This window comes from Chlorocebus sabaeus, chromosome 10 (genome assembly GCF_047675955.1).
Source record: "Chlorocebus sabaeus isolate Y175 chromosome 10, mChlSab1.0.hap1, whole genome shotgun sequence".
Classification (NCBI taxonomy): domain Eukaryota; kingdom Metazoa; phylum Chordata; class Mammalia; order Primates; family Cercopithecidae; genus Chlorocebus; species Chlorocebus sabaeus.
The window spans coordinates 11,452,998-11,471,536 of record NC_132913.1 but is presented as its reverse complement, the minus strand read 5'-3'; the positions used below and the strand labels follow the sequence as shown (position 1 = coordinate 11,471,536).

Genomic DNA, 18,539 nt, shown 5'->3' with positions numbered 1-18,539 from the left:
TGGCGGGGCGCAGTGGTTCACACCTGTAATCCCAGCACATTGGGAGGACAAGGCGGGTGGATCACCAGAGACTGGGAGTTCGAGACCAGCCTGACCAACATGGAGAAGCCCGTCTCTACTAAAAATTCAAAAATTAACTGGGCAAGGTTGCGCATGCCTGTAATCCCAGCTACTTGAGAGGCCACGGCAAGAAAATCTCTTGAACCCCGGAGGTGGAGATTGCAGTGAGCCAAGATCACGCCATTACACTCCAGCCTGGGCAATGAGTGAAACTCTGTCTCAAAACAAAAACAAAAACAGACGGGTTGCAATCCTAGGCTCTGATAAAACAGACTTTAAACCAACAAAGATCCAAAAAGACAAAGAAGGTCCTGGTAAAGGGATCAACGCAACAAGAAGAGCTAACTATCCTTAATATATACGAACCCAAAATAGGAGCACACAGATTCATAAAGCAAGTTCTTAGAGACCTACAAAGAGACTTAGACTCCCAAACCCCACTGTCAATATTAGAAAGATCAATGAGATAGAAAATTAACAAGGATATTTAGGACTTGAACTCAGCTCTGGACCAAGCAGACCTAATAGACATCTACAAAACTCTCCACCCCAAATTAACAGAATATACATTCTTCTCATCACTACATCACACTTTAAAATTGACCACATAATTGGAAGTAAAACACTCCTCAGCAAATGCAAAAGAACAGAAGTCATAACAACAGTCTCTCAGACCGTAGTACAATCAAATTAGAACTCAAGATTAAAAACTCATTCAGAACTGCACAACTATATGGGAACTGAACAACCTGGTCCTGAATGAATATTGGGTAAATAATGAAATTAGGGCAGAAATAATAAATTCTTTGAAACCAATGAGATCAGAGACACAACATCCCAGAATCTCTGGGACACAGCTAAAGCAGTGTTTAGAGGGAAATTTATAGCACTAAATGCCCACAGGAGAAAGCAGGGAAAGACCTAAAATTGACACCCTAACATCACGATTAAAAGAACTAGAGAAACAAGACCAAATTCCAAAGCTAGCAGAAGACAACAAATTGCTAAGAACAGAGCAGAACTGAAGGAGATAGAGACACGAAAAACCCTTCAAAAAATCACTGAATCCAGGAGCTGATTTTTTGTGAAGAACTCCTGAGGGAAGCTCTGTTTTAACAAAATAGACCACTAGCTGTACTAATAAAGAAGAAAAGAGAGCAGAATCAAATACAATAAAAAATGATAAAATGGATATCACCACTGATCCCACAGAAATACAAACTACCATCAGAAAATATTATAAACACCTCTACACAAATAAACTAGAAAATTTAGAAGAAATGGATAAATTCCTGGATGCATACACCCTCCCAAGACTAAACCAGGAAGAAGTCGAATCCCTGAATAGACCAACAACAAGTTCTGAAATTGAGGCAGTAATTAATAGCCTACCAAGGAAAAAAAGCCCAGGACCAGATGGATTCACAGCTAAATTCTACCAGAGGTACAAAGAAGAGCTGGTACCATTCCTTCTGAAACTATTACAAACTATAGGAAAAGAGGGACTCCTCCCTAACTCATTTTATGAGGCCAGCATCATCCTGATACCAAAACCTGGCAGAGACACAACAAAAAAGAAAATTTCAGGCCAGTGTGAACATTGATGTGAAAATCCTCAGTAAAATACTGGCAAACTGAATCCAGCAGCACGTCAAAAAGCTCATCTACCAGCTTCATCCCTGGGATGCAAGGCTGGTTCAACATATGCAAATCAGTAAACGTAATCCACCACCTAAACAGAACCAATGACAAAAACCACATGGTTATCTCAGTAGATACAGAAAAGGCCTTTGATAAAATTCAACACCCCTTCATGCTAAAAACTCTCAATAAACTAGGTATTGATGGAACGTATCTCAAAATAATAAGAGCTATTTATAACAAATCCACAACCAATATCATACTGAATGGGCAAAAGCTGGAAGCATTCCCTTTGAAAACTGGCACAAGACAAGGATTCCCTCTGTCACTACTCCTATTCAACATAGTATTGGAAGTTCTGGCCAGGGCAGTCAGGCAAGAGAAAGAAATAAAGAGTATTCAAATGAGAAGAGAGGAAATCAAATTGTCTCTGTTTGCAGATGACATGATTGTATATTTAGAAAACCCCTTAATCTCAGTTCAAAGTCTCCTTAAGCTGATAAGTAACTTCAGTAAAGTCTCAGGATACAAAATCAATGTGCAAAAATTACAGGCATTCCTATACACCAGTAATAGAGAGCCAAATCATGAGTGAACTCCCATTCACAATTGCTACGAAGAGAATAAAATACCTAGGAATACAACTCACAAGGGATGTGGAGGACCTCTTGAAGGAGAACTACAAACCACAGCTCAAGGAAATAAGAGAGGACACAAACAAATGGAAAAACATTCCATGCTCAAGGATACGAAGAATTAATATCGTGAAAATGGCCATACTGCTCAAAGTAATTTATAGATTCAGTGGTATCCCCATCAAGCTACCATTGACTTTCTTCACAGAGTTAGAAATAAAACTACTTTAAACTTCATACGGAACCAAAGAAGAGCCTGTATAACCAAGACAACCCTAAGCAAAAAGAACAAAGCTGGAGGCATCATGCTACCTGACTTCAAACTATACTATAAAGCTACAGTAACCAAAACAACATGGTACTGCTACCAAAACAGATATATAGACCAGTGGAACAGAACAGAGGCCTCAGAATTAACAACACACATCCACAACCGTCTTATTTTTGACAAACCTGACAAAAACAAGGAATGGGGAAAGAATTTCCTATTTAATAAGTAGTATTGGGAAAACTGGCTAGTCATATGCAGAAAACTGAACCTGGATCCCTTCCTTACACCTTATACAAAAATTAACTCAAGGTGGAGTAAAGACTTAAACGTAAAACCTAAAACCATAAAAACACTAGAAGAAAACCTAGGCAATACCATTCAGGACATAGGCATGGGCAAAAACTTCATACTAAAACACCAAAAGCAATGGCCACAAAAGCCAATATTGACAAATGGGATCTAATTAAACTAAAGAGCTTCTGCACAGCAAAAGAAACTATCATCAGAGTGAACAGGCAGTGTACAGAATGGGAGAAAATTTTTGCAATCTATCCATCTGACAAAGGTCTAATATCCAGAATGTATAAGAAACGTAAACAAATTTACCAGAAAAACAACCCTATCAAAAAATGGGTGAAGGATATGAACAGACTCTTCTCAAAAGAAGACATTTATGCGGCCAACAAACATGAAAAAAGGCTCATCATCACTGGTCATCAGAGAAATGCAAATCAAAACCACAATGAAATACCATCTCACACCAGTTAGAATGGCCATCATTAAAAAGTCAGGAAACAACAGATGCTGGAGAGGATATGGAGAAATAGGAATGCTTTTACACTGTTGGTGGGAGTGTAAATTAGTTCAACCATTGTGGAAGACAGTGTGGTGATTCCTCAAAGATCTAGAACCAGAAATGTCATTTGACCCAGCAATCCCATTATGTGCACATATTTGTTGCAGCACTGTTCACAATAGCAAAGACTGGGAACCAACCCAAATGCCCATCAAAGATAAACTGGATAAGGAAGATGTGGCACATATACCCCACGGAATACTATGCAGCCACAAAAAAGGATGAGTTCATGTACTTTGCAGGGACATAGATGAAGCTGGAAACCATCATTCTCAGCAAACTAACACAGGAACAGAAAAACCAAACACCACATGTTCTCACTCATAAGTGGGAGTTGAACAATGAGAACACACGGACACAGGAGAACATCACATACTTGGACCTGTCGGGAGGATGGGGGACTAGGGGAGGGATAGCATTAGGAGAAATACCTAATGTAGGTGACGTGTTGATGGGTGCAGCAAACCACCATGGCACGTGTATACTTAGTTAGCAAACCTGCACATTCTGCACATGTATCCCAGAACTTAAAAGTTCTGTCAGGTTTTATGTCGTTTTTGTTCACGTATGTCATAAGCTTGCTGCGGATATTGGCCACTCTTCCCTTTCACCTCTTTTCTCATTCAGTTTGGTTTTTCTCTTGTGAAGTATTTCCTTGTTATCACTGTAGGCACAATGAAAAGTAACTTTTAGTAATTCAAATTTTAAAGTTCTATCATCTGCTTAACTAAATTTTTGTTTTTGTTTTTCAGCATTGGTTGGATGGTACAAAAAGCATCAAAAAGCAAGTAAAAAGTAAGTGCTGAAAAAATTATTTGTGGGGGGAAGAGGAAATATAATATATTAGAAATTCTGATTTCTGATAGGATATAAGAAATCATGTTTTTTAAGATGAATTTAAGATGAATTTTTTTAGCATTTCCATTTTCTAGAAATCATTTTATTCTGATAAACTGAGCTACTCCCCAAGTTATATAGGCTGCATTGGGGTTTAACTTTCTAGGAGAAAACCTTGCAGCATGCAAATGGGGTTGGCTTTGCCCGAAATGCTTAACGTTTATTTGCTAATTATTTGTGTTGGAATTTTCCTGTTTGGCATCTGCCCTAGTATTGAAAATATTTTGAGACTTTGTTATATAGTATTTTAAAATTAAGAAAAATGAAACAATTCACATAAAATGTTAGTGTCATTCAGAGAGAGAATACCATTGTTTATTCATTATCCAACTTGACTTTTTTTTTTTTTTTTTTTTTTTTTTTGAGATGGATCTTGCTCTGTCACCCAGGCTGGAGTGCGGTGTCGCGATCTCGGCTCACTGCAAGCTCCATCTCTCGGGTTCACGCCATTCTCCTGGCTCAGCCTTCTGAGTAGCTGGGACTACAGGCGCCCGCCACCGTTCCCGGCTAAGTTTTTGTATTTTTAGTAGAGATGGGGTTTCACCCTGTTAGCCAGGATGGTCTCGATCTCCTGACCTGCCTGCCTCGGCCTCTCAAAGTGCGGGGATTACAGGCGTGAGCCACCGCGCCCGGCCCCAGCTTGACTTTTTATCAGACTTATTAGGGCATCTCAACTCTTGTCTCAAAATTATAAGACCACTGAGATTATGGAAGTTAGTGAACTTGCTGAAGTGTATTTGTGTGGGAAGATTTCACCATGAGCAGTTAAATACGTATTCTTCAGTGTAGCAGGTTTTCAGGGCTGTTAGATTGCACAGTCAAGACTTTTATTTGATGCATTTGGCTCTGAATTGTTAGAATTAATCTAGAGCTGTCTATTGGGATGAGAGATTATAGTAATATACTATATGATGACATGGTACATTTAAAAAATTGTAATTGATCTTTTAGCATCATGTTTAAGCCTATGATCGATCTAACCTGAAATAATGCCATCAAAACCTGATCTTTTGTCTCACTTCAATAGATTTTTGACCAATTTTCTGGCTGAAAAGTATTATTTAGTTTCTTTTATTAAAACCTTTTTTTTTTTTTTAAATGACAGTTGGTTCACCCTATTGTCTGCATCTTCGAGTTAAGTTTTATTCGTCAGAACCAAATAATCTTCGTGAGGAGCTAACCCGGTAAGAACACTATTTAGAATTGTGCCAGGGGTATTTTGATAGTTTTGAAAGATTGTCTGTATATTGTTTCCAGTTTATAGCCAGCTAATAAAATGGATTCCTGTCCCCTGGTAACAGGACCTCAGATAATAGAATTTTATTCTGGGATGTGGTTTTTTTTTTTTTTTTTTTTTTTTTTTTTTTTTTTAAGTATCACTCTCAACTCGGGAATGTTAACAAGATTGACATGTTTCAATACATTGCAATATTATATTTATTGATGTTGAAAGTAATCTATCTTTGGCCTCAGGGAGTTTATTCAGATTGGTTCTCGACTTTCTTTACTCATTGAAATGCCATTGATTAATGAAAAACATTAGATTCTGATTGGTTTGAATAGTTTTGAATAAACCTTATGTTATATATACTTATTTTAATTTTATCCTGCCTCTTTTGTGTTTATTCATAGTCTTTATTGTAAATTCATCACTCCATATACACATACTATTTATTAAATGAAAAAGTTGAGCTTTTGAGTTCCTTTAGAAGGATTTCCTCTAGAACACCTTGACAATGAGATTGTAGCTATCATCTGTAATTATATCCATGCCTGTATCCCTTCACATAAGAAGTACATGTCTCATTCTGTCATCCAGGCTGGAGTGCAATGGCATGTTCTCAGTTCACCACAACCTCTGTTCCCCCAGGTTCAAGCAGTTACCATGCCTCAGCCTCCCAAGTAGCTGGGATTACAGGCACGTGCTCCCACCCCCAGCCAATTTGTGTATTTTAGTGGAGACGGGATTTCGCCATGTTGGCCAGGCTGGTCTTGAACTCCTAGCCTCAAGTGATCCACCTGCCTTGCCCTCCCAAAGTGCTGGGATTATAGGTGTAAGCCACTGTGCCAAGCTTGTAATTAAGAATACTTCTAAGAACTAGTGTTAGATCAGTAGGGTAATTATAGTTTACAATTATGTATTTGACATTTCAGAATAGCTAGAAGAAAAGAATTCAAATATTTCTAGCATAAAGAAGAGACAAATATTTAAGGTGATGGATACTCCACATATACTAACCTGATCCTTACAAATTATATGAATGTGTTCGATTATTTCATGTATCCCCAAACTATGTACATCTTTACATTAACAGAAATAATTTTTAATAAAATAATACTTCTCAAATTAGAAGGGTAAGATTTTTTTTCACAGTAGACTGTGCTGTTGGGTTAAATTTGTGCCTTTTATTTTTCTTAGGTATTTATTTGTTCTTCAGTTAAAACAAGATATTCTCAGTGGAAAGTGAGTATTAGTTATTTAAGGATAAATGCACATTTTCATGGGTGGTTGAAAATTATTTTGAAAGTAAGTTTATGGTTGTGAAAAAGAAGTGGTCAACATAAAACATGTATTTTCATTTATCTTAAAATGAAGGTTATGAAATCAACTTGTCTAACAAACTTGTGTTTCGGTCTCAGATTAGACTGTCCCTTTGATACAGCAGTGCAGTTGGCAGCTTATAATCTGCAAGGTAAGCAATTCTTATGTTGACTGTTAAGACTCAAGTATAATCCTTTTTTGTGTGTTTTTAGTTAAAGAAGATTCTGATTATGAACAAGCAAAGAAACAACACTGTTTTTGTATAAACTTGTATCAGTGTCTAACTCTGACTTTTACTTGTTTTAGAACATTGCCTTCTTTTTCTTCTCTTTCATGTAATTGTTCCCTTTTCACCTAAAGTGTTGAAACGTCATAGTCTACCTGATAAGTCTGTGAATGTTATGATTGGGCCTTCAGCGAACTTTTTCCTTAAAAGAAATGCAGTTATATATGAGTAAATTGTTGCTGAAGCCATATAGCTTAGCAGTTCTTTCACTCCAAACCTACATTTTGTTCAGAAATAGCCACAGATGAGTATATACATGTTTGTGCATTGTTCAGATTTTTCCCTGCTGCTTCCTACCCCCGATTTTTTTAAGTTCCTTTCAGTTATTTCTTTAGGATTAATAATTTTAAAATTTTGGAAGACAGGGACTATATTTAGATTGGTATGTGGGGTCATATTCTGTGTAATCAGTATATTCTTTTGTTTTGTTTTTTTTCAGATAGGGTCTCACTCTTTTCCCCAAGCTAGAGTGCAATTGCATGATCGTAGCTCTCTGAAGCCTTGAACAACTGGGCTCAAACAATCTTCCACCTGAGTACCTGGGTCTACAGGCCATCATGCCTGGCTAATTTTTGTACTTTTTTTTTTTAAGAGACAAGGTCTTGCTCTGTTGTCTAGGCTGGCCTGAAACGATCTTCCCACCTCAGCCCCCAAAGTACTGTGACTATAAGCATGAACCACTATACCCAGCCTTAGTAATATTCTTAATAGATCCCAGTTAATTGTCTTTTAACGATTACTAAATTTTTTCAGTTGTTCACTGTGAGGTCAGAGGTATTTCTTTATGGAAGTCTAGAAAGCAGTTTTCAAAGGCTAAGCACTGAGGTGTGAATACATTAAGAGAAAGATATGTAATTAAAAATACACTGCCAACAATAAATATGAGATATATGTGTATGACTGATAGGCTAGATTTACTTTTGGAGACTTGTCTGAGTATTATGAATTTTTGCAAGAAATTCCTAAGAATCTAATCTTAGCAGTTTTCATTAATGAAATGGTTTTTGAAAGATTTAGCAGGAAATACATATAACTTTTGAAACTTATGTTTATAGCTGAACTTGGTGACTATGATCTTGCTGAGCATAGTCCTGAACTTGTCTCTGAGTTCAGGTTCGTGCCTATTCAGACTGAAGAGATGGAACTGGCTATTTTTGAGAAATGGAAGGAATACAGGTATCTGGCATTTGACCATACTTTCTTTAAAATCACCACAACAGTTATTTCATATTCATTTTCCTCTATTTCTATCATTGGTATAGAATTTATTTCATATTTATTGTTACTTTAAAAATCATTGTTTTAAATTTCAGAGGTCAAACACCAGCACAGGCTGAAACCAATTATCTGAATAAAGCCAAATGGCTAGAAATGTATGGGGTTGATATGCATGTGGTCAAGGTAAGCATTGTACCATGATGCTTTTTAAAAAATTTATTCTTTGGAGGTTCACAATGACTGTGGCATTTTTCAATATGAGGAAGGGCATGGAGTTTGCATAAGCTAGCACTGGGTACTTTGGATGTATGGTTAAAAAGTTTGAGATTAAATACCAAATGACTAGAATGTCACAGAAAGGTTCATTATAAGAAAGAAGAGAAGCAGCCAAAATCCCGAACAAGGTACTTGGTCCTTTTAAGCTGTTTATTTATTTATTTTTTGTTATAAAAAATTGTTTTAAGCTTTTGAGCCATGTGTTACCCTTTTTACTTCCTATTATATGACTAACACTGAGTAGGCTCTGTTAAAATAATTCAGTATGCAAAGTTGAAGATTTATAGCTTAAGGACTTTGATAAACTTTAGAACAGCTTTGTAGTCATTTATTTCTAGTTTAACTAGTAACAGTTTTCCAGAAAGGCAGTTGTATTAGTTCGTTCTCACACTGCTATAAAGACATAAATTTATAAAGAGGTTTAATTGGCTCATGGTTTTGTAGGCTGTACAGGCTTCTGCCTCTCAGGAGGCCTCAGGAAACTTACAATCATGGGGGAACGTGAAGGGCAGACAGGTGCATCTTTACATGGCTGGCAGGAGAGAGAGAGAGAGCAAAGAGGGAGGTGCTACACACCTTCAGACAACCAGATCTCATGAGAACTCATTCACTCATGAGAACAGCAAGGTGGAAGTCTGTCTCCATGATTCAGTCACCTCCTACCAGACCCCTATTCCGATACTGGGGATTACAATTTGACACAAGTTTTGGGTGTAGACACAGAGCCAAACCATATCGGCAGTCCTTTCCAAAATACATGATTTAAGTGGTAAGTACAATATGGGAAGAATGTGGAAACAGCTTTGTTTGTAGTGGGAGTGTAACTACCCACTTTCAGTGAAGGTACACTCTAAAACTCTAGTGTTTCCATGACTAGAAATAAAAATATATGCATAAATTTTTCTGAGAATGTTATTACGGATACTCTAATTGTTGAAAACATCTCATATATTAATATTAGCCTGTATATAATTAATACAATTCAATACAAAAATAAAATTTAAAAGATGTCAAAATGTGAAACCTGTTTTGTACAAATAAAGTTAACACATTTTTCTCCCCTTAAATTAGGCTAGAGATGGGAATGACTATAGTTTGGGACTAACACCAACAGGAGTCCTTGTTTTTGAAGGAGATACCAAAATTGGCTTATTTTTTTGGTAAGCAAGAGTTATTGTCGAAGATACTTACTATTGTTTTGGTTTTTAATGAGTAAAACCATTTATTTAATACATAAACTAGAGTTTGGAAATCAAATAGTTTTGAAAAACTTGTCAGTGAAAGCAGCTGTCTCCTATCACACTACTACGCGTCATTTTTCCCACTCTCCAGAGGCAATTATTAAAATTCTTCTAGCTGTATTTCCCATTAGTTTCAAAGTATACCACAATATATATCTTGATATAAATATTTATGTTTTTATATGTATCAGATGTTCACATGGACACTTTCTCCCTTCATGTAGTTATGCTTTTAATATTTATTATTCCACAATCCCTTTACTCCCTATTGTGTAAGAAGAAGATGTTAATATTTTTATCCCTTCTCTAAGCTATACTCCTTATACTGTTCCAGCTTTTATTGTTCATACCTGTAAATTACATTTACGTTTTACTTTTACATCAAGGATAGATTTTACTTGTATTTCTTGGCCATAATTGAGTCCACCAGGTTTTGTCTGGTATTCTAAAAGCTGAGAATCAGAGTTGTGTTTACAATAAGATGTGTCTCTCAGAACTAGTACAGAGCTTAGGTGTATACTTGTGTACACTAGACAGGGACTATTGGCGCAAAGACCTTTGGTATCGAACTCAAATTCTGGCACATCCAGTTATTTTAAACATAGCCCACTAAGTCTATTTTTAGCCATTTCTGCTTTATATTGCCCATGAAACTGCACCCTGACATCTGCTGGCCATAGATAAGGCAAGCGCTGTAGGTTAAAGGACCCCAAAACCATGGCTGCCTTTCTGAGTTCTCTGACTCCGATCCCTCACACTTAACTGCTGAATGCCATCCCCTAGGCACTTAGGCCCCCTCTCAGATTCCCCTCTTGACTGAGTTTCCTTGCCCTCTTCCCCATCTGCTGGTAGCCTTGCAGCTGCTGTCTCTGGAAGGTCACCTGCTGTGAAGGACCACCCCTATCATGCAACCCTTTCCAAACACTGCTCAATAAAGCCTCTTATGCAGTACTTTTTCTTGATCAGCTCTGAAGTCCTGGAACTCACAACTGTATTACATTTCCTTTCTGTTTAGCTTTTTGTTTTTGTTCTAGAGCTTTTGTCTTCCCTATCTCACATACCCCACACATCCCTTTAAATTACCTGCCTTTGTCTTCTCCTCAAGCTTTTTTTATCAAGGGTTGCATTAAATGGTTCTTCTGTTCCCCTTGGAACTGTTTGCTGCTCAGGTTGCTCTCCATTTTTTATCTTGAGACTTCCCTTTCCCGTGTTCTCAGCTAGGATCCTGTGTGGTCCTCCCATGATTTCCTTTTTCTTCATCCCCTCCACCCCCGCCAACTGCCTAAGTAAAGGAAGTAACTGCCTAAGAAAAGTAATTTGTTTGAATCCTTAAATGCCTTAAAATGATTTTTTGTCTTTTATTCTTTCTTGATAATTAGGCTGAGAATTGAATTTTAGGTTGAAAATTATTTCCCTCAAAAAATTGAAGGTAGTATTTCATTTAGTTTTGCATCTGGGTGTTCTTGCTAGGGACTCTGAGAGACTTCAGTTGAACACCTTTACAGTTGTCCCTTGATGGGTGAGGAACCACAGGCAATAATCTTCTCATTTCTTGGGTGTTAAATCGCCTCATGCCTCTAGCTTGTCCTGTGGGCAAATGGAACTTGCTTCCAGGCCTAAGAATGCTTTAGGCAGAGAGATAAAGAAAGCACCTTTTGTACCTTTTCATAAGGTTGTCTTGAGAGTTAATTAATACTTGTAAAGCACTTAGAAGACTACTTAGGGCAGGCCAGGTGGCTCACTCCTGTAATCCCCGCCAAGGCAGGGACTCACTTGAGGTCAGGAGTTTGAGACCAGCCTGGCCAACATGGTGAAACCCTGTCTCTACTAAAAATACAAAGATTAGCCAGGCATGGCATGGTGGCACATGCCTGTAATCCCAGCTACTCTGAAGGCTGAGGCAGGAGAATTGCTTGAACCTGGGAGGTGGAGGTTGTAGTGAGCCGAGATCACACCACTGCGCTCCAGCCTGGGTGACAAAGCGAGATTCTGTTTGCTTTCCTTCTCCTGCTATTGTTTATTTATTATTATTTTTTTAGTAAAGCTCTTGTAAAGAAGTTATGTTTTACATCTATTTTATATGTTATATTTAAAGATTGGTCAGTGAGAGTGAGTGTCACATTGTTTCAATATCCACAGTTCATGGAAATACAGAGTTCAAATGTGGTTTGGAATTTACAAGTAGGAAGATACAGTTGGAAAGTGGGCCATAAAGCGAGGTTAAAAAAATTAAGATGTATTTCCTCAAAACAAAATTCCTCTTGAAAACAGAGTTGAGGCTGGTTGCAGTGACTCACATCTGTGAGAAGACTTCCAGCACTTTGGGAGACCAGGGTGGGAGGATCACTTGAGCCCAGGAATTTGAGACCAGCCTGGGCAACGTAGCGAGATGCTGTCTCTACAAAGAATACAAAAATTAGCCTGGTGTGGTGTGGGAGTAAGGCTGAGGCAGGAGGATTACTGGAGCCTAGGAGTTCACAGCTGCAGTGATCTATGAACACACTACTGTACTCCACCCTGTGCAACGGAGTCCACCCTGTGCGATGGAGTGAGAACCTATCTGAAGCAAACAAAAAGAAAAGAGCTGGAAACTGTCATCAGTGTTTTTCTTTGTGGCTTTTTTTGGAAGCTTTATGTTCATTCCTGTGTTACTTCTCTGCTTTAACACTGAAACAATTTTACCTAGACTTAAAGAATCTCTTACACCATAATTGAGACCTATCAAATACATAGATTTCTTGGTTTCTTTTTCCTTAATATTTTTAAAGTCTGATACGTGCAGCCTCAATTTTGTCAGAGATGTTGTTTTTGAAATATGTACTGTGTTTTTCTGTTTCCTGTCTTTTGATAGGTATTGCAAATTACTCTTACCCTACTGTCAATTTTTAATGCAGGAGTTAGATGGTTAAATGTATATGAAATAAAAACAATTTTTTTCATATTTAGAGAACATTTATTTGTAATTTGGCTTTTATTCTCTTATTATATTATAGGCCAAAGATAACCAGATTGGATTTTAAGAAGAATAAATTAACCTTGGTGGTTGTAGAAGATGATGATCAGGTAGGAATGAAATTATATTACTTGTTTGACAGTGACTGTATTATGTGGTAACTTATTTCCCAAAAAGAGGGAATGTATCTCATTGTTTTATAGAGCCACAGAATGGAAACAGTATGGTCATACCATCCTAAAAATATGGTTTTCTGCCCTTAGGATGAAAAATAATACAAAAGTCTCTTCTTGTTTCTTCATTGATAATATATCTGAGGTACATAAAAAATTACATTTAAGTGACTTTTTTTTTTTTAATTTTTTTGAAGACAGGGTCTCTCTCAGTCACCCAGGCTGGAGTGCAGTGGCACTATCATAGCTCACTGCAACCTTGACCTTCTAGGTTCAAGTGATCCTCCCACTTCAGCCTCCTGAGTAGCTGGGACTGCAGGCACATGCCACCACGCCTGGCTAATTTTTTCATTTATTTGTAGAGGCAGGGATCTCAGTATGTTGCCAAGGTTGCTCTCAAACTCTGGCCTTAAGTAATCCTCCCATCTTGGCTTCTCAACATGTTGAGATTATAGGAGTAGGCCACTGTGGCAAACCAACTTTATCTCTATTTATTAACTGATCAAAAAGATCTACCTAATAATATTAATAATAAAGCCTTTTGAATTAAAGATTACCTTTGTATCAGTTACAGTGTGGTTCTTCATTGATACATGCATGGATGCAAGTCACATGCATGTATTAATGCACATCTTAATGCAAGAAGCCAGATTAAAAAAATTATGTATTGAATGATTCCATTTATATGATACTTTAGAAAAGGCAAGAAGAATTTTACTTTATGCAAATTAATACATTTTAACATATGCATACAGATATAGATAAAAGCAATTTCAGCAAAATATTAACAGTTGTTGAATCTAGACACTATGTATATGGATATTCAGTTTTTCTGTATGTTTAAACATTTTTATAATGAAAAGATTTTTTTTTTAAGGCTTAATTCACTTTATTTTTCTTGTATAAAAACCCTATGTTGTAGCCACAGCTGGAGCCTGGGTCTGCTGCACGGAGACTCTGGTGTGGGCCTTGGCAAGGTGGTCAGTGAATTCCCAATAGGGAGACTTGGTAAACACAGTCTCCTTCCAGAGGTCAGGGGTCAGGTAGCTGTAGGTCTTAGAGATGGCATCAAAGGTGGCCTTGGCGAAGTTGCCCAGGGTGGCGGTGCAGCCCTGGGCTGAGGTGTAGCAGTCATCAATACCAGCCATCATAGGCAGCTTCTTGGGCACAGGGCACTGAGATGATGCCAGTGCCCCTGGGTGCAGGGATGAGGCGCACCAGCACAGAGCCTGTCACCTTGTAAGGGACAGTGTGGGGCTTGCCCATCTTGTTCTCCCAGTAGCCTCTGCGCACGGGGACAATGGAGAGTTTGGCCAGGATGATGGTCCCACGGATGGTGGTGGCCACCTCCTTGGAGCACTTAACACCCAGACCGACGTGGCCATTGTAGTCCCTGATAGCAACAAACTCCTTGAACCTGGTGCGCTGGCCAGCACGGGTCTGCTTCTGCACCGGCATAATCTTCAAAACCTCATCTTTGAGGGAGGCCCCCAAGAAAAAGTCAGTGATCTCAGATTCTTTAATGGGCAGGGAGAAGAGGTAGATCTCCTCCAGGGACTTGATCTTCATGTCCTTGACCAAGCGGCCCAGCTTGGTGAAGGGCATCTACTCCTTATCCTCGGCCTTGCCTGCGTGAGCTCCGTGGCCTTGGCCCGGGCCCCGGATGCCACTGCTGAAACCTCCACGGAAGCCACAGTGATTCCCCATCCCAGGGCCACCAGGGCCTCCGGGTCCCCCCGTTGCACCGGCATCATCCGCCATTTGGTGTTTTCTTGGAGAAGAAAAGATTTTTTTTTAAATCCAGTTCTTTCATTTTCCTCTCCTCGGTAATTTCACTGCCGTACTTTTCCTATTTTAAACACACAATGGAATATCATGCAGCCATAAAAAAGAATGAGATGTTTTTTGCAGGAACATGGATGGAGCTGGAGGATATTATCCTTAGCAAAGTAATGCAAGAACAGAAAACCAAATACTACATGTTCTTAGTTACAAGTTGGAGCTAAATGATAAGAAATTATGGACACAAAGAAGGCAAGAACAGACACTGGGGTCTACTTGAGTAGGGAGGGTGGGAGGAGGGAGAAGAGTAGAACTGAGAGATAACTGGGCTTAATACCTGGGTGATGAAATAACATGTACAGCAAACCACCATGACACGTGTTTACCTGTGTAACAAACCTCTTGTACCCTAAACCAAAAATAAAAGTTAAAAAACAAAAAAAGAGTGCTGCTGTGGACACTAAGGTGTGTGTGTGTATTTAGCCAAACCTCTTTCCAAAGTATTTAATACGAGGGTATACTCCCACCAGCAATGTTATTGGTGGTTTTTTTTTTTTTCCGGAATCCTGTCTCTCTCATTTTAGCCATTCTTGTGGAGTAGAATGTGGTTTTAGTTTGTGTTCTCCTAATGATGACTCTGGTTTAGTACTTACTTACTTTTATGAAATGCCTACTCAAATCTTTTGCTCATTTTTCTATTAGGTAATGTGCCTTGTATTCATTGAAAAAATTATATGTTCTGGATATTAGTTCTTTGTCAGGTATTAGTGTTGCAATATCGTCTGCTCCTTGGCTTACCCTTTTTCCACTACTTTTATTTTTAGATGACATGTAATAATTGTACATATTTATTGTATACAGAGTGATGTTTTGATACATGTATACAATGTGTAATTATCAAATCAGGGTAATCAGCGTATCCATCTTTACTGTCTTAATAGTATCTTTAAATAACCTGAAAAGTACCAAAAATTATAAAATAGATAACCATCTTATTTAGGATCTAGATTTAACATTTTTTACATTGGGCTTTAGATCTCTTTTAGAAACAGATAAATACAATTATGTACATGAATAAATAATACCAACTAAAGTCTAACCCCCTGACTACCTACCTCCTTTCTTCTGGTACCTGGTCACTATTTTTGGAGGGTATTATTCTCATATATATTTTGTAACTTTTTCCAAATATTAACACATCTTAGAATTGTTAAAAACTTGCATAATTATGTATATTTGCAGCTTGCCTGTTTTATCTAAATGTGTACATATGTAGATCTAACATATATATGGTATTGTGTAATATGAATAAACAATAGCACATTCATTCATTCATCATTTATTCACTTACCCCTCTGTATAATTTTTTACATATGCTGCTATTTAGTTGACCATTTCTCTTTTTTTGGACGTTTAGGGTTTGTGCCAAGTTTTACTATTATAAATGAGACTGAGGAAATATATATCTTCATATATAACTTTTGATGTTTAGGAAATAATTTTCCCTAAAGAGGCAGTATGACTTAGGTGTTAGAGGTGCGTGTAGATTCTGGAGCAAGGCTAATGGTTAAGTTCATTTCTGGTTTTCTTTCTTAATAGCTTTGTGACTTTGGGCTTAATTTCTTTGAGCCCCAGTTTCCTCATCTATGAAATGGGGCTAATGATAGTATCTACTTATTGAGATAATTTATGTGAAATCCTTAGAAAAATTTCTATGTGAATGTTAACTATTATAATTAGACTCCTGGTAGTGTGGTTACTAGGACAAAAATGTGAGCATTTTTAGGGCTGTCGATATATACTGCCAGATCTCATATGATCCCTCAAATTATAATTATACAGTTATCCCAAATAATGGCAGATGAAATCTCAAGTCTCTCTGACAAATGAGATCATGTAAGTAGAGGGGAATAACTCTTAGGAATAATTTTGTATTGGCTGAGAAAATGAACAACTTGATTTCAACTCTGCCCTTATTATGTCGATACGGTAAAGAGTGTCTGAATTTCAGGGAGCACACTAGATCCTTTATTCATGGATGTGTTTGTAGCTCAGAAATAGGAGATAGGACTGTTTGAACTAGTAATCATCCTTTTATATATCTCTTCTTTTTCAGGGCAAAGAACAGGAGCATACATTTGTCTTTAGACTGGATCATCCGAAAGCATGCAAACATTTATGGAAATGTGCTGTGGAGCATCATGCCTTCTTCCGCCTTCGAGGCCCTGTCCAAAAGAGTGCTCATCGATCAGGATTTATTCGACTAGGATCACGATTTAGATATAGGTTAATTTTAATAGCTGTTTTATCTATCTTTCATTGCATACAGTCCAAAAAATTTAGGCCAACCTTTTCATTTTTACAGATTAGGTAGAGAGGAATAAAGTGGTTTGCCAGCGTCTTCCATTGACCAAAATGAAATAGAAAAAGTGGTATTGTTATTGGTTATAATTTCTCGATTAGATGGGAAAACAGTAATTGTATAATGGCTTTTATATCCCTCTGGATGTTTATTTTATATATTAACCCACTCCCAATTTATCTATTTAACAAGAGTCTTATGGACTCTTCACCCAACACTGGATACCATATAGAAAAGGGTTTCTTGCACTGAATGAGATATTAGTCTGGATAACATTTGTGGTCCTTTATAAGCCTGAAGTTCATTATTCTCATGACTCCTTGTTTGTTGTCATGAGTTAGAAATGTTTTGGTTTACTGGAGAGTGGATTATTGGTTGTGAGTGTTCTGCATGCCATGGAAATCAGTTACAGAAGGAATGGATTATTCCAATAATGTGGCAAGTTGATTGTGTGGAGTTAATAGAAGTAGTATTCTGTTCTACTTATGTTAAAATAAGGAGGCATTTTCTGAACAGAATTTAAATGGAAGTCAAGGAGAATAAGACATTAGTCTTAAAAAACATTTCTGGAAAATTACACTGAAAAGTGTGTATCACAATTAGAAAAAGTAACTGAAAATATTCTTTTAATTACACACTTTGCACTGAGGAATGTAGATGGGAAAGAGAGGGAGTTTCCATAAAAGGACAAATATTCCAAACTTATTTAATGTGTACTTAGGTGATATGCATACATACAAGAAAAATAAAACCAACATAATCTGTTGCATAGTTCACAAAAGCCTAAAGAGTGAAAGAATGATATGGTAAAGAGAGAGATCAAGACTATTAGTAGTTGCTCCTGTGGGATGAAGTTTAGGATGATTCTTTTCAGGAGAACCTGAATGTAGACTGTCTTATTTGTGTGTGCTTTATTGCTGTAGACCTAAAATGTCCCTTCTGTTATGCCTCATTTAGTGGGAAAACAGAGTATCAGACCACAAAAACCAATAAAGCAAGAAGATCAACATCCTTTGAAAGAAGGCCCAGCAAACGATATTCTAGACGAACTCTACAAATGAAAGGTGAAGTGCACACCTCTTTCAAAGGATTATTTTTCCTTGACAGTTAATTATGTGCTGGTGTTGTTTCCATAAGAGGAAGTTACGTCAATCTCCTCTTCAGGTCTGTTCCAGTCAACTAAAGTACTTTCCTGGCAGAATCAATTTCATGGGATACATAGAGAAAAATTGCCTGTATTGTTAGCAGAGATTAAACTTTATATTAAGCCCAATTCAAATGATAGTCTGAGGTTGTGTTCAGTTTTTGTATACAAAACTGTGTTTCTGTAGAGCAACATATTCTCT

General features: G+C 37.5%; 1 protein-coding gene and 1 pseudogene across 4 annotated transcripts in view; one reads left to right on the top strand and one right to left on the bottom strand.

The window, feature by feature from the left end:
* Nucleotides 1-18,539, top strand: part of EPB41L5 (erythrocyte membrane protein band 4.1 like 5) — a 166,418-nt gene that overhangs the window by 47,287 nt on the left and 100,592 nt on the right. For all 4 annotated transcript variants that reach the window (XM_007964704.3, XM_007964703.3, XM_007964701.3 and 1 more), the window contains exons 4-13: nt 4,216-4,258; nt 5,466-5,544; nt 6,780-6,824; nt 7,001-7,053; nt 8,244-8,364; nt 8,502-8,589; nt 9,754-9,842; nt 12,917-12,986; nt 16,948-17,117; nt 18,151-18,257. In XM_007964704.3, coding sequence (XP_007962895.3) covers nt 4,216-4,258; nt 5,466-5,544; nt 6,780-6,824; nt 7,001-7,053; nt 8,244-8,364; nt 8,502-8,589; nt 9,754-9,842; nt 12,917-12,986; nt 16,948-17,117; nt 18,151-18,257 — 865 coding nt within the window. The remainder of the gene's footprint in view (nt 1-4,215; nt 4,259-5,465; nt 5,545-6,779; nt 6,825-7,000; nt 7,054-8,243; nt 8,365-8,501; nt 8,590-9,753; nt 9,843-12,916; nt 12,987-16,947; nt 17,118-18,150; nt 18,258-18,539) is intronic.
* Nucleotides 13,961-15,279, bottom strand: LOC140712660 (small ribosomal subunit protein uS5 pseudogene; annotated as a pseudogene).